Consider the following 14,742-nt stretch of genomic DNA (forward strand, 5'->3'; position numbering starts at 1 on the left):
TCTCTTTGGTGGCCGGGGAGTCTTTTCGCTCTGGCCATCGTAGGAGGTGAAGGGGGGCGGGGGGGTGGTGTTGCCTGGCGACTCTCGCCGTTCACGCTCCTCTGAGAAGCCAGCAGGTTTTTCTGACGCCAGGAGGGGCGGCGGGTGGGGAAAGGGGGTGGGGAAAGGTCTTCTGTGTCACCGTGGCAAAGCCCTCCACCTGCAACCCACAGCAGGCCGCACTCCCACATGTATCACCAGGTGGAGACGTCCAGGCACGTCCGCCCAAAACGCCGCACAATGGTGGTGGTGGTGGCGGCGGCGGTGGTCGCATTCACTGTGACCAACCACTACAGCTGTCCGAGTTTTTCCCCGCGATCCGCCCGGATCCGAGAGGCCCTTCCCCGCTCCTCCTCTGGCGTCTCTGTCGTGTGTTTTGGAAGGGCGGTTTTTCCAGCTGCCGACCTCCGCTCCGTGCCAAGATGGACAGCAGCAGCTGCCCGGCGACACAACCCGCGGAATGGGAAAAACATCAGCGCTGGCTTTTAAAGGCGATCTACCACCGGGATCCAGCGGGGTCATTTGTTCCATCCTACCAGCTCAACCCAGTGCAATTTCTGACTAATCCAAGGTATGATAATGAGCCGATTGGATCTATCTCTTGTTAGCGTCGGGAGCCCGGGAACGCTTTTTTCTTTTGCCGAGTGCAATCTCCCCGGAGTTCCCCGCAGACCCCACCAACCTACAGCTCCCCAACGGCCCCGCAGCCCGGACCAGCCGACCATGGCCGCATCCCATCAAGCCTTGCTTCAAATCAAAACACTTTAAACCCTTTATGAGAAGATGGAGAGGGGGAGATAGCAAATGTGAAAACAAAGCACATTGCACCCGATGCCTAATTGGATTCCTTGGTCAGAGGGGGTGATATCATGACCGGCTAATTCAAAATGGATCACCGCCGGCAGTTAGGTAGTCCAGTGGGAGGCAAAGAACAATGTCAATATGCCCATAACAACAACAAAAAAAAAACTATTTGGGTGTCATGTCTGTCGGAGAATCATAACTTCTGCATGGGTCTGTGTGTGTGCGTGTGTGTGTGTGTGTGTGTGTGTGTGTGTGTGTGTGTGTGTGTGTGCGTGTGTGTGTGTGTGTGTGTGTGTGTGTGTGTGTGTGTGTGTGTGTGTGTGTGTGTGTGTGTGTGTGTGTGTGTGTGTGTGTGTGTGTGTGTGTGTGTGCGCGTTTGCTTTCCTGTGGAGCTTAGATAGGGGATTATTGCAATAGGCAGATCAAGTGGCAGTGGGTAATCCATGACAATAACAACCTCGCTGCCACCCCCGCGTCCTCCTTCTGGAACTTACCCTGCGCCGTGCCAGTCACACACCTGACACATCCACTGTCTCGCTTCATACCATTAGCCTTAGCATTTAATCCTATTAATGAACAACTCTCTCACTCACGCTTTTCCCCCATCTCGCTCGCCCTCGCTCGCCCTCACCCCCACCCCCCCCCCCCCCTTTGCGGCGCGGCGTGCAGCGCATTTGCCGGCGCCGATGCTTCCCGCTTAATATTCTCAAAACACTTATGGGATGCGTACCTGGACTTGGAGAGCGTTAGGGCCCCGGTCACACCAGGAATCGGTGGCGCATGGTGGGTGGCACCCCTGCTAACGGTATATAGTAACTTAGGGTGCAAGGTAACTCACCAATTATAAACAGTATTAGGAAATATAACTCCAGCATCACTTGTGCCTCCCGTGTTTATTTACTGCGACGGTGTATTCGGTGGCGGCGCGGATTTATATATAATAAAAATATGAGCTTGCTCTGTTTTTGGTTCTCCAAGATACCACCTCTTCGAAGGCCAACAGCGGACGCCAATGAACCAACGGCGAGGATAACATCGACATCAACCAAATTGCGCTGCAGGTGTATGCGTACTTGACGTGCGGCTTTTAATTGTCAGTAGGAGCGATAGGAAGGTAAAAGGACAGTTGAAAGATGTGAAAAGTCGTTCAGCCAGTCAGACGTTTGCACACTCAGAGGAAAAGCACGTTTTATTATTTTATTCTTGACTCTTTCCACAGGAGAGGTGCTGCCATGGCGATGATGACCTGCAATGTTCTCTCTGACAATTTTGAATTTGGGAATGGGTTCAAGCAAACTTCAAGAAAGAGTCGTCTGCGTGTCTGTGCGCATGTGACCATGAATGTACGCATTTCGCGTGTGTCCCTGTGAATGAGTATACCATATATTTGTATAATGAGTATTAGGCGGAGGAGGAGGAGAAGGAGAAGGGAAATGCTGTCAAGTGACATTTTGCCTAAAGACCAGGATAAGAGCAGGACGGTGGGCGTGGTGAGGGACAGTGCTGGTGATACGATGAATTATTTCCGGGAGAAAGCGGCCGAGATGAGGGGGATGTTGGAAAACAGAGCGGTTTTGGACAGATTTGGAACCGACAAGCCGCACACCTGAGACACAGTACAAGAGTACATGAGCATCATCAGCAACATGAATGAACGCCAACGTGAATGCACACGTACGCACGCCCGCTTCGCGTTGCGGCTTCGGAGGGTTCACTCATCTGCCTCGGTGTGTTTCCGCGTTGAGTTGGTATTTTTTGTGTTTGTGTACCAAAGAGAGGAAAAAAGTGTGTGTGTGTGTGTGTGTGTGTGTGTGTGTGTGTGTGTGTGTGTGCGTGTGCGTGGGCCGGGGGGAAAAGGCTAGGTAGAAAGAGCTGCTTATGCATATTGATGTGTGCCTCTGCTAATCTGCTTTTTATCTGCCTTATCCATCCATCCATCTGTATTTGTCTAATGAATCAAAATGTTTTGGGCTCACTGTTTCTCATCCGAACGGCACGAGCAGGAGTCTTTGCGCGCCAGTCTGTTTTTTTTTTTTTTTTTTGCGGTTATATGTTATGTGCCTCATTAAGCGGCTGGGTGCGAGGAAAGGAAGAGAGAGACACAAAAACAATGTAGCTGAGCACCAAAGCAGACGAGCGTTGGGAAGGTGGAGAGAGGTGGCGGAGGAGTTTGGCGTTTGATGTCCAGTGATTTTTGGTAGAACGTTGACGTGGATAATGTGTATGATATAACCATCGGAGATTTATGCATGTGTGTGTGTGTGTGTGTGTGTGTGTGTGTGTGTGTGTGTGTGTGTGTGTGTGTGTGTGTGTGTGTGTGTGTGTGTGTGTGTGTGTGTGTGTGTGTGTGTGTGTGTGTGTGTGTGTGTGTGTGTGTGCGTGCGTAGTTTTCCATTAGACTGGATGGGAGGACTCCGATGGGGTTGATTGGGACCACATGTTTTGCCTGAGTGGACGTGATGGATGTAAGGCTTGGAATTCCCGACGCAGGCCGGGACCGTCCCTCGCATTTCCCCCAATTTGGCCGCAGCGGCCAGGACTGATATCATGCAATGTGGGGTGGGGTGGGGGGCCACCGGTAGAAATAGATGATGAAGTTAGAGTTGGTTAGAGCGGCGAGCGTGAGCATGAGGAAGACAAGTCAAAAAATAAAAGATCACCTTCCTTCCCCCTCGTTTGGGAACATATCATTATTCCTATTTTGCACAACAAGTGATGCGCCCGTCTGAATCAAGTGGGCTTCAGTAGATTTAGAGAGCAGGGGTTGTCAATAGATGCATGGCCCAGTCATCGGCACTGGGAAGATGAGAGGTGGGGGGGGGGGTGAAAACAAACAAATGCATCTCATTATTGGAGCCTGCGCCCCTGCCCCTGCAGTTCCCTGGGTAACCCATCACCGTCCGCACAGATTCAATTGCTTCCTTTAAATCAGTTTGAAGCTGCAGCCACATCTCATCTGTCTCAATAGCCGTCTGGAGCCAAAAGGCCACTGTGCGGCACAGCCACAGCACCTCCCAGTGGCGGAGAGTCAATGCATGTTTTCATCGACGGCTTTTCTCTGTTTGCTCACAAATAAGCGCTGGAGTGGTTATTACGGCATTTAGTCGGAAAAAAAATCATTTCGGTCGGCGCCGAACAGCCAAAAGGGAGAAACTCCCGGAAGGCAACTCGGAAACCTGGATCCCAGTCTGAATCAGATGAGGAGCAACGAGCCCTGGGTGCTATTTTAGAATCTGATTTACCTTTTTGACACTGCCGTATAAATAAGGAGATCGGAACAGCGCTCTTTCAAGTCAAAGTACGCTGCTTCCCTAACTCAGAAAAAAGACGTCGATAAGCTGATTGGACGACCGGGGGGCCCGTTCCGCTGGCCTTGCTGAAACGTCCATCGAGTGGCTTCAACTTTCTCTTTTTTCCCCGGAAGTCAGCAGTTTCACTTTTAAGGAAGAAGAAAAAAACCAAGAAAGCTGGAGCGTATCACTCCGGTTTGGGCTACATCACATGGGCTCCCAGGATCACTCGGGATTGAATTTTGAAGCCCTGTGTGCAAAGCTCTTGACGGCTGAGGACCCCGGGGCCCTCGGCTCTGTTGGACGTACGTTCCGGCTCCTGAACGGTGAAACACCGTGCCAAAGAATAATGAGGGAGGTTTGGGAAAGAAAGCTGAAAAACATATCTTTGTAGCTAATCTTTTAATTATACTCCGTTGAAGCTGTTTGAATTGATTGTTTTTGGCTTTTTTTGAGTCTTATCCTTCTATTTTTTTTTTTGTGTGATTTTATTATTTATTTTTATACTTTCCTTGCATTTTGCTTGTTTGCTTTTTGTTTTGTTTATTATTTGATTGCTTTCTATTAAGGTGATGCACTTTAAAGTCGCATGTTGTATGAAATGTGCTATACAGATAAAGGTTATTCTTATTATTATTGAATTTCCCCCCCTGGTAATGATTAAAGGCTCAACTTATTAATGTTATGATTAGTCCCAATTAATCCCGTTTTTCACCTCTCACGTCCGCGCCCCGCCCCGCTCTGTCAAAACTTGGAATTTTCCTCGAAATGTTTTGCCTTCAACTACTTTCCAACTGTGCCTTTGGTGTCTGTGTTTCTAAACTCAGTCTTTGCAAGTCACGTCTGCCGAAGAAAAAATAAATAAAACACCTTAACCGTGGGCCTGGGTTTCTAATTGGACTCGCCGATCGCTCGGTAATGAACAGGACTCCATCGGGCGGCTGCGCGGGGGTTTGACTCCGTCGTCCCCGTGATTAATCCGTCTGCCCAAATCTCTAGAAACAATCGGGCGGCGGCGGCGGCGGCGTCTCTCCCCCCCCCAGGAACATTCCGTTGTCCCGTGTTAAACGTTGATTTTTATTCTGGATTTCTCATTGGCAGGCAGGTGAAAAGCATCGGTCGAGGGTGGAACGTCAGGGAAGCAAAGACTCGAGCGCACGTGTTTCCCCGGGCATTTATCGCGATGGATAAGCGTATGAGCGGAAGGCTCGTTTTTGTCATTTCACTCTGTACACACAGTACCCTTCCTGTGTGCGATCAGCGCTGTTTCAGCTCAGCTGGGTGAACACCAGCCTGGCATGTTGAAAAGCCCCTCTGCCTTGTCTTACCGCCCCAAATGTCATGTGTTTATCCGTCAGTACCACCTTCCGCGTCTTACATGGAGGCGGATATGGCGGAGCCTTGGGTGGCCGGGAAGATGTACACGGTCACCTGCTTCGCCCCGGATGCCAAACCCCCACCCGAAATAGGACTTTATAAAGGTGGGTCTCGTTCGCATCCCCCTCGTCCACTGAATGTCTCTGAATATTCCGGGACGTTTCCGACTGTTTTGCAACATCCCGTACCGTAGACCCGTACCCATCCTCTCTCTCTCTCTCTCTCTCTCTCTCTTTCTCTCTCTCTCTCTCTCTCTCTCTCTCTCTCTCTCTCTGTGTCTCTCTCACTCTCTCTTCCTCCCTCATACAAACACATTTGTGAACAACATTCCTGCTCTTTGTGCCGCCCCTCCCCCCCGCTGTGTCTTTCAGATGGAGTGGAGCTGACAGGTGCAGAGTCTTTCACCACGTCTGGCTCAAAGGATAAGCTCCTGAACACGCGTGCCGAAGTAACGTATGTGTCCTCCCGCCTGCCAAACACATTCTCCTCACAACCCGGCTCCGTCTCTCCTCGGCTGCCTTTTCTCCCCTCCTCCCCTCCTCCCCTCTTCTCCTCCCCTCCTCCCCTCTTCCTCCTTCCCCTCTGTCTTTGCGGGTATAAAGAATTTCTCAGTCAACTGTTTCTCGCCGCCCTGTGATTGAATTAGCTTTTGTCCGAGGCACAAAATTACATTTCGGCGGCGGAGACACATACGTCCTCGCCGGTTCACCAGGTGCCTATATATTCAGCGGGGCTATAGATTAGTCTAATCCTGCTTGCCTCCTCTATTTCAAAGATAATAACCTCTTGTCATCTCCGGAGATAACATTGGTGCTGCAGTGCCGTTCGGCTTCTCCTGTCGAAACGGCAAAGGTCTCAAGCAATATTGCACATTTCTTTCCTGGTGGGGCCGGGCTGACACATCAGTATGTAAAGGTTAGAGAAGCATTTTTTTTTGCTCGATATAGAAGGCGATACACAAAACGGGGACTTTTCATTTAGTCTAGCGTGTTGATGATCGCGCGGCAGCGGCTGGTTATTTTTATGCAGATCACATCAGACGCAGCACAGTGAAACCTAGTTGTGCAAAAATACGACTTTTGTGCTGAGCCCAGACGGCGGTCGATAGTGATATTGACGGTTTATGTTTACGTTTGGACTGTTTTTTAAACACTTCCCACGACGCAGCGTGAACCAACCATTCTTCTCCGTCACTGATTTCCCCTCAAAGGGTGATGGCTCTGAGCTCTGACAACGGGAGGCAGCTGCGATGTCAAACCAGGGGTCCCGCCCTGGCCAGGCCTCTGGAGACGGCGGTCACCATGAGGGTTTACTGTGAGCATCTGATCTCCTCTGTTACCCCCCGTGCACCTCCCATCAGGAACCCCACCCACCCACCCACCCACACCCACACCCACACACAAATGAAAAATGACACCATCACACTTGGAGCTCCTCTTTAAATGTTTCCCTAAAAGCAAATCTTCATCAGTCAGCTTTAGTCTCTTTGTTTGGATATCACACTTCCTCCGGTAGTTCTAACAAGACTGCGTGACTTTGGCGCACAAACGGCAGTTTACACATCTGGGCGCTGTGAGTGTCACTCCCTGTTTGGCCTTGCAGTTTTTCTCTAATTGGACAAGACAACAATGCGGCGGCGCCTTGGTGGATACACAAACAGAGCTGGTATATTGTTTACACGTCCTTGTATCCTCTCTTAACGCTCGGCTGATCTGTTGAGGTTATTGATTCTTCAGTCCGGCAGGTCCGCCCACCTTGCTCTTCGGGGGCGTACATCATGAGGCTGATTACAGCGAGGCCTGGAATACCGACGAACTAGCTTCGCCGCCGCCGCTTACGCCGCCGCCCACGCGCTGTCCACAAACCAACCGGACACCTTAGCCGCCGCCTGGATCCAAACTCCCCGCACATTATGCACCGCTGCTGCTCTGATAAAGTGCAATGCCGGGGCTCCGGCGCCGAGTGCCAAAGTTGCAGATCTGAGGGACCACCTTGCTCCGCCAGCCGGTGCGGCGGCCGTTTTCAGCCGACCACGCTGTTAGCGCGGTGGTCGTTTGTCATGCCGGGCCCAGGGTGTGCAGCCCGTTCTCTGAAAGTGATTGCAGCAATAACAAAGGCCCATCCTCCCCTAATTTATTTTACTGCATATATTTTATTCAAGGAGGCTGTAATTTATTCATATTCCGTGTTGCCTTATTACTGTTTAAACATTGGTTATTTTGCTTTATGGACTACACCCAGTGCCCTGCTCTGCCGCTGATTAATGTTTTCATTGGATCTGCACCTCATATCCCACAGCGATGTTGGGTTCGCCAAAATTACTGGTCCTGTCTCAACAAATAGCGGCGTTCCCTAAACATTTACCGGGAGCCTACTCATCCCACAACACTTTTGTATTTTCGCCCCCGCCTCCACCCCCAGTCGATCCTGAGTTGTCTCATCCCCTCATTTCTCCCCCTAAATTTCATTCTTCTCCCTCTTACCACGGATTATATCGCGCACTCTTTCACTATTAGTGCGGTAACTCAATCTCCCCCTCGGTGTCTCTTTCTCTTTGTGACAGTCCCGCCGCAGCCTCCCGTGATTGAGGGTCTGGCGAGAGAGGAGGTTAAAGCGGGCAGAATACTCAGATTGGTGTGTGTGTCTCAAGGCGGGAACCCACTCCCCACTCTCCACTGGACCAAGGTACCAATTCTGCATTGTCAGCGCCGGCGGCTCCGGATAATAAACCGGGAAACTGGAACATATGAGGAAATAGAAGATTGGGCAGTCGGCTGGTATATTGTGTTGGCCGTGCATTGTGCTCCTGTGTAAAAGTGCAAACATGAACGGTTACGGTATCCTGTGTTGCCAGAACGGCGAGGTGCTGTCCACCAGTTGGGAGGAGGACATGGAGGCCCGGCGCTCCAGCAGCGCCCTGTCCCTGCAGGTCGCTCCAGAGGACAACGAGATGGTGCTGTGCTGCGAAAGCGTCAATCTGGTGTCTCCGTCCGCTCTGTCTGTCACTCGTAAAATCACTGTGCTCTGTGAGTGGAAAAAAAAAATATATATATATATATATATATATATTTATTTTACAATTTGTGTTGCGGCATGCCCAGGCTTACCCAGAAATACGCACACGCACACATACACATGCAGGTGCACACACACACACGCGCACACACACACACACATACACACACACACACACACACACACCCATGCTAACAAGAGACATGACTCATACTGTAGCTGTGGATTATCGAGGATATGGACGTGATGCACAAGAATATAATTTTTGTCTTAACTGTAATACGAAAACTTTTGCTGTGCCAGCACAAATTCTAATGCTAACATCATTAATGAAACTAATGGTGATTATGGCTGCCGCCCATATTTCAGTCTGGCTCTGCATTAGTACTGCTGCATGTGCTTTTATAGCCGGCGTAGTTTGTTAAATTACTACAGTACATTCACAATCCTGAGGCAGTAAAGGCCCCACTTTTTGCCATGATAATGATGCCAACAGGTAACAGATTAAACAGTGTCTCCTCTGCATAGAAAGTGTTTGTTTCAGCAACAATACTGCAAACACAGAATTAATATTCAACATCCTGAGCTTCCCACTGTTCCACTGTCGGCAGTTTGAGTCTAATAATAGCTCCATTTCCACGACAGAGCCAAACAACGTTAGCCAGAGCTTAAAAAAAGGCCTTTTAACTAATACAATCTATCTTATAATATATATATACTGTATATGTGTGTATATGTATGTGTGTGTGCTTGTATATACAGTATGTGTGTGTGTGTGTGTGTATATATATATGTGTATGTATATTTATATAGATGTATATTTTATATGTGTGTGTATGTATGTGTATATATATATATATATATATATATATATATATATATATATATATATATATATATATGTGTATATATATGGAGGGGCAGGATTTTTCTTTGCCAAGATACCTGGGCTTTAGCACAAATGGGTCTTCTGTGGCTGGAAAGGGGTTGTTGGCCAGTTGGTCTAAAAGGGCTGAGGTCTGTCCCTTTTCTCCCCAATCTGCAATGAGCTGCAGTGGCAGCTCTCCCAGTACAATCCATTCAGGAATGTTGAAAATGAGCTGCTGACTGGCTGCCGATGCTCCAGGCGCTGGCAGAGCCTGCAGGGCACAGAACGTGTCTCATCGGAGCGCCGAGAAAAGAGGCCTGCACAATCTCTTACAGTTTTCACACATGGAGAGCGTGGACATGTCCCAATCCGGCGTCCCATATGATATATACCCTTTTAAACATATAGCGGATGCTTTACACACACAACCCCCCCCCCCACACACACACACACTCACACACACACTCACACACACACCTCTCCCCAGCGTCTGCCAGCCTATTTTCCAGCCTTTGCCTCCCCCCAGGGCTTCATGCAGCTGCATCACTTTGCCTGAAGCCTGTACCCCATCTCCCACGGTGGAAACAAAGCAGACTTAGGAAGCCACGCTGGAAACCTCCAGAGGACAAAAGGGGAAAAAAAAAAAAAAAAAAAAAGTTGCATCAGAACCTGATTTCCTTCCTTACCTCTGTGACGACTTTCTCTAATATCACTAAGTAGTTACAACACCGGCGTGATTAAAGTCGGCATCTCTGCCATGCATAATTCATCTAGTGACATTTTTTCGTGATTATTTTTGAAAAGACGTGCATACACTGGGGAATAAGTATATATACCTCTGCTGTTGCCCTTGAGCAATGCATTTGAGTTGGATCCTGGGTGATGTACCATGGAAAGTGTCCTTTTGCATTTAACCCATCCTATTATGGGCAGTGAGTAATAATTAGGATAGGTTAAATGCAGAGGACAAATTCTGGGTAAAAAATACTCTCATGGAAGTGCTCTGTTTACCTGATTTGTTGTTTTTCTTTTTGCTTCAGTTGAGCCCACAGAGGTTACTGTGCTGGGTTCCTTCACGGCCATCGAGGGGAAGGCGTTGACCCTTAGCTGCTATACGACCTCCAGCAACCCCCCGGTGGAGATTCGCTGGTGGCTTGGATCCAGGCAGCTCAACGCCACCGTGGTCACAGTGGCGGAGGTAGGATGGTAATACTGAGCACATTGTAGATCTTTGCATTAGAAAGGCCATAACAAACACTCAACATCTGACATGCATTATGCCCAGGACTGCTGACTGTGCGTGCCACGGAACGGAAATAAAACTGAAAAAATAATAACTTTTCTCTCTTTGAATAAAAGAGCTAATTTAATGAAGTTCCAGCGCCTTTCCTCTTGGTCCAAACATACCTTGAGGTGTTTGAATGGGGAAAGGACCGTGAAACGCTATGGATTCGGTTCCAATAGGGACATCTACAATCTGAAATGGGATCTCAAGTTAACCTTCACAGAAATGAAACAAAAATAAATAAATAAATACAGAACTTGACCATGAGAATCTTATAAAAAATGAATGAACATCATTTTAAATGAAATAAAAAAAAGAAAACATTCTGTAGCTCTCCTTCACTTGGTTTGTTACTACGGCCAAAGTGAATAAAAGCCGACACGGAGGTTGAGCCTTTTTAAATGAGCTCTTTATTTATCTGGAGGCGACCTTTTCATTTGATCCAACACAGTGTTCTGTTTAGTCCACAATGTTCTGTTCGTGCCGAATTAATGAAGACTGGCCCTCGTGTCCAGTCCCTTCTCCAGGGCCGTCTGGCGGTGGCTTTTACAGTAATCACCACAATAATAGCTTTAATATCCAGCGGTGTTGCATAGGCATGACCGCCACCATACAGAACAAAATGGCATTTTGTCCAATTTATTATAGTGTGCAAAGACGAAGAGTTGTGTAAACGTGTTTATCCATCGCAGGCCATGCAAAGCATCAATTATTTTGGGGCGGCTAATTTGCCATCTGGTTTCGCCGAGACAAAGCAGCGTGGGTTGTTTTTCATCTGTTAATTTTAATTCCCCCCCCCCCCCCCCCCCCCCTCCTTCCACCAGCCCAGGGCTGGCCGTCCCAGGCTGAACCGTCATCTGTGCCTCTGTGTCCACAGGGAGACAACGGTGGGATGACAACCATGTCCAACATGACCCATCGGGTCTCCAGGGAGGAGAACGGACTGCCACTCACTTGTGAGGCCTTCAACAAGGGCACGCGTTTCTCAAGGAGCCACACCCGCAACCTCAACGTCTACTGTAAGTCACCTTCAGGCTTCGTCTCTGCCTTTGTCATTTTGCGGATTTTTTCACTTTGTTAGTATTTCCTCATTTTTCATTTCAAAAGCTGACCACTCATTCCCACAGTCATTAAATAAAACTTGTCGAATCCCAACAAGTGCCATTTCCTTTATAGAAGCTCTGGAGAGAGTGTGTTGTATTACAAGTCCCCCAACAAAAAGCATTAAGCATTTTCCTGGTAATTCTGAGTTATCAAACACTGTTGTTTTCAGCTTGGTGTCGGAGCAGCTTCTCAGAAGAAATGATGTCAACCAATGCAATTAGAACTGCACATTACTGCACATTTGCTGCAATATTCAATACAATATTGCATGGCAAACAATTTAGCATCCTGTGATAAATTATTTGAGGTAACGTGAGCAAACAGCGGTCAAAAGTGTCTCCAGTTAATTGAAATATCACTCAGATCCTACTCTAAATGCGATATAATATGAGTTATTGGCTCTATGTGGCGCTACAACTGAACTGACGGAGAACCTCCATGCAGTACTCGGTCGGAGCAACGGACAAGCGGCTGTACTTGCCGCAACGATTGGAACAATATCTTTATTCAAGACTGAACTGAGAGCTTTTCTGTTTTCTGAAAGTACATTTATCTTGGTTTTCCAAGGAAGAAAATCATTTGCTCCGTTGGCCTGCATTGAGGCTTGTTGAAATGGTGAGGTGATGTGAGCGCTAGAACAGGTATAACTCCCACGACTCCACCCTCAGACCCGCCCCTGAAGGTTTGGCTGGATGGTCCTCCCCAACACGTTCCCCTGCGCTCTGGGACGACCGTCCGACTGGTGTGCTTCTCCAGCGGAGGCAACCCCACTGGGACCCTCACTTGGCTAAAGGTTTCTATCTCTATATGTATGTCTGTCTCTTTCTTTTGTGACATTTAAAAACGTGATTTATTATTATTTTTTTTTAATAAGTAATTTTTTAAGGCCCTGGAGTTGAGAGTACATAAAAACTCCCTTTATCGAATCCCCTTTCAGAATGGCAGGCCTGTGTCAAATGCACTCAGGCAGGTGGCATTTGAAAGGGGCGTGTCCAGAGAGCTGGTTCTGGTTCTGACAGCCAGCGACAACATGGCCGCTTACCGCTGCGACGCCGAAAATGAGGTGGAGGAGGTGATCTCCGCGGAGACCAACCTCACTGTGCATTGTGAGTTGTCGCTAAGACGCCATAAAGAATTTGCTGATCCTTTACTTGAGGCGCTCAGATGTCGTTGTGGGAAAGAAGCGGTGTGATTATTGGGTTTTTTTAACTCAGCCTTTTCTTGCCGCTCCACCCATCTCTAGTTCCTGCGCTGAACGTGAAGATCGTTGCCAAGCAGAAAGAGCTACGACGGGGCCAGAACCTCACTCTGAAGTGCTTGTCTGGAAGCAGCAACCCCGAGGCCAACATCTCCTGGTCCTTAGGATCACACAGGTTAGCCATGAATCTGCCAAGCCGTGGGTGGAGGCGCCGGCGGGTTTGGCGAATTCATCGCGGAGGCTAATTCTTAAGAAATGGTGATAAACTATCATTGGATATAAGACTGTGAACTGTGGCCAAACCGCGTTATATTTGAAGATATGTAAAAATGACCTAGGCCCCCATATTCAGGACACTCGACTTTGATTCAGGCTCGCGCCGGTGGAGCAGGCTGCCAGGAGGGCTGCGTTCGGTGGGGTGTCGGTGCAGAGTAGCCTGCATCTCCCCCTGACCTCCCGGAACCACAACCAGAGGGTCGTCTGCCAGGCCTACAGCCCGGCACTGGCCGAAGGGGTCAACACTTTCTACCGACTGAATGTGCTGTGTAAGCGGAGAGTGGCCGAATCCTCGATTTCGATTTCCGTTTTTTACTCCTTTCTCTCGCCTTCCTTGCTTTTTTTTTTTTTTTTTAAATCCGTTGTTGTTGCAGAGTTGCAAAGATGCGGCACGGGCCATCAACCCAAAAATACACTCTGATCATGGTGGTGTGCGTGCGCCAAACGGCCCTGCTTTGTGGGTGCCTTCGCTTCGCGCGCACCCATGCGTAGCGCCGTGGGTCTACGTGGGCGCGGGTTTGTCGTTTGTTGTTATTTGTGACTCCATTGAGCTCTGCGGCATTGTGTCCTAATTGTTCATTTGCTTTGCTACACGGCCATGTTTGCCTTTGATGCTATTTCACAGGCGGCAGTCAACCAGCGCTTCAAAGCCTGCCGCCGTGTGTGAGCATGAAGGAACGTCACTGTGTGTTTGTGTGGAGCTGTGGTCGGACAACAGCGCTGTCACTCGTCGTTTTAATGCCTGTCCCTCTCTCTCTCTCTCTCTCTCTCTCTCCCTCTCTCTCCCCGTCGCCACACTCCCCCGTTACCTTTTTGGTTGGAATCCGGAATCATCGGAAGAAATGTCGACTTTTCCGCCGGTGATTGCCGCGGCTGTGCGTCTTCATGCTCGTCGCGTTTCGTCTCCGCCTCCTCCACGCATTCCCCGCTTGATGTTTCCCCGCGGCGGGCTGGCGGGCGGGATCTGCTATCCTTACCTTTTTTTTTTCTTCTTTTTGTCCGCGCCAGACCCTCCGGAATTCGGTCCCGGTCAGCCCGAGCGGGTGCAGGTGCGGGAGGACGGCGCGGCGACCATTCCGGCGTTGGTGTCAGCGAACCCCGAGGGGATCTCCTGCGTTTGGCTGCGCGGCAGGCAGAGGCTGGTCAAAGGTGATGGCAGCCAGTGTGATGGCTCTATAACCAGGTCCTTGTTGAGCTGAGCCAGCAACTAAGCACTCTGCTCTGCCATTCAGGGTCTGAATAAAACATGGCAGGTTAGCCAGCATGGGAGCCTGCCAAATGTGATTCTCATTATGGCTCTAATGTATGCAGTCTAAATGAGGATTGCTGTCTCTCTGAACACAACACGGCCATTCGAACGCCGGCTTCAGCCCCGCGCCGGAGTCACTCGGGAGCATTCTGTGGACACTCTCTCTGACCATTCACGTGGTACCCTTTCCTAATCCATTTTATTTGTCGTATGGAAGGCCATCTATAAAAGTCGGAG

The 14,742-nt window shown here is 49.2% G+C and overlaps 1 protein-coding gene across 1 annotated transcript in view; it reads left to right on the plus strand.

The window, feature by feature from the left end:
- Window positions 1-14,742, plus strand: part of nphs1 (NPHS1 adhesion molecule, nephrin) — a gene marked incomplete at its 3' end in the record, with an annotated part of 32,573 nt that overhangs the window by 4,535 nt on the left and 13,296 nt on the right. The window contains exons 3-14 of the mRNA XM_080004692.1: window positions 5,492-5,614; window positions 5,882-5,963; window positions 6,721-6,824; window positions 8,074-8,195; window positions 8,365-8,536; window positions 10,434-10,591; window positions 11,556-11,697; window positions 12,451-12,575; window positions 12,720-12,888; window positions 13,026-13,155; window positions 13,353-13,525; window positions 14,265-14,405. Coding sequence (XP_079860818.1) covers window positions 5,492-5,614; window positions 5,882-5,963; window positions 6,721-6,824; window positions 8,074-8,195; window positions 8,365-8,536; window positions 10,434-10,591; window positions 11,556-11,697; window positions 12,451-12,575; window positions 12,720-12,888; window positions 13,026-13,155; window positions 13,353-13,525; window positions 14,265-14,405 — 1,641 coding nt within the window. The remainder of the gene's footprint in view (window positions 1-5,491; window positions 5,615-5,881; window positions 5,964-6,720; window positions 6,825-8,073; window positions 8,196-8,364; window positions 8,537-10,433; window positions 10,592-11,555; window positions 11,698-12,450; window positions 12,576-12,719; window positions 12,889-13,025; window positions 13,156-13,352; window positions 13,526-14,264; window positions 14,406-14,742) is intronic.

The sequence above is a fragment of the Zeus faber genome (assembly GCF_960531495.2).
Source record: "Zeus faber genome assembly, chromosome: 8".
Lineage (NCBI taxonomy): Eukaryota > Metazoa > Chordata > Actinopteri > Zeiformes > Zeidae > Zeus > Zeus faber.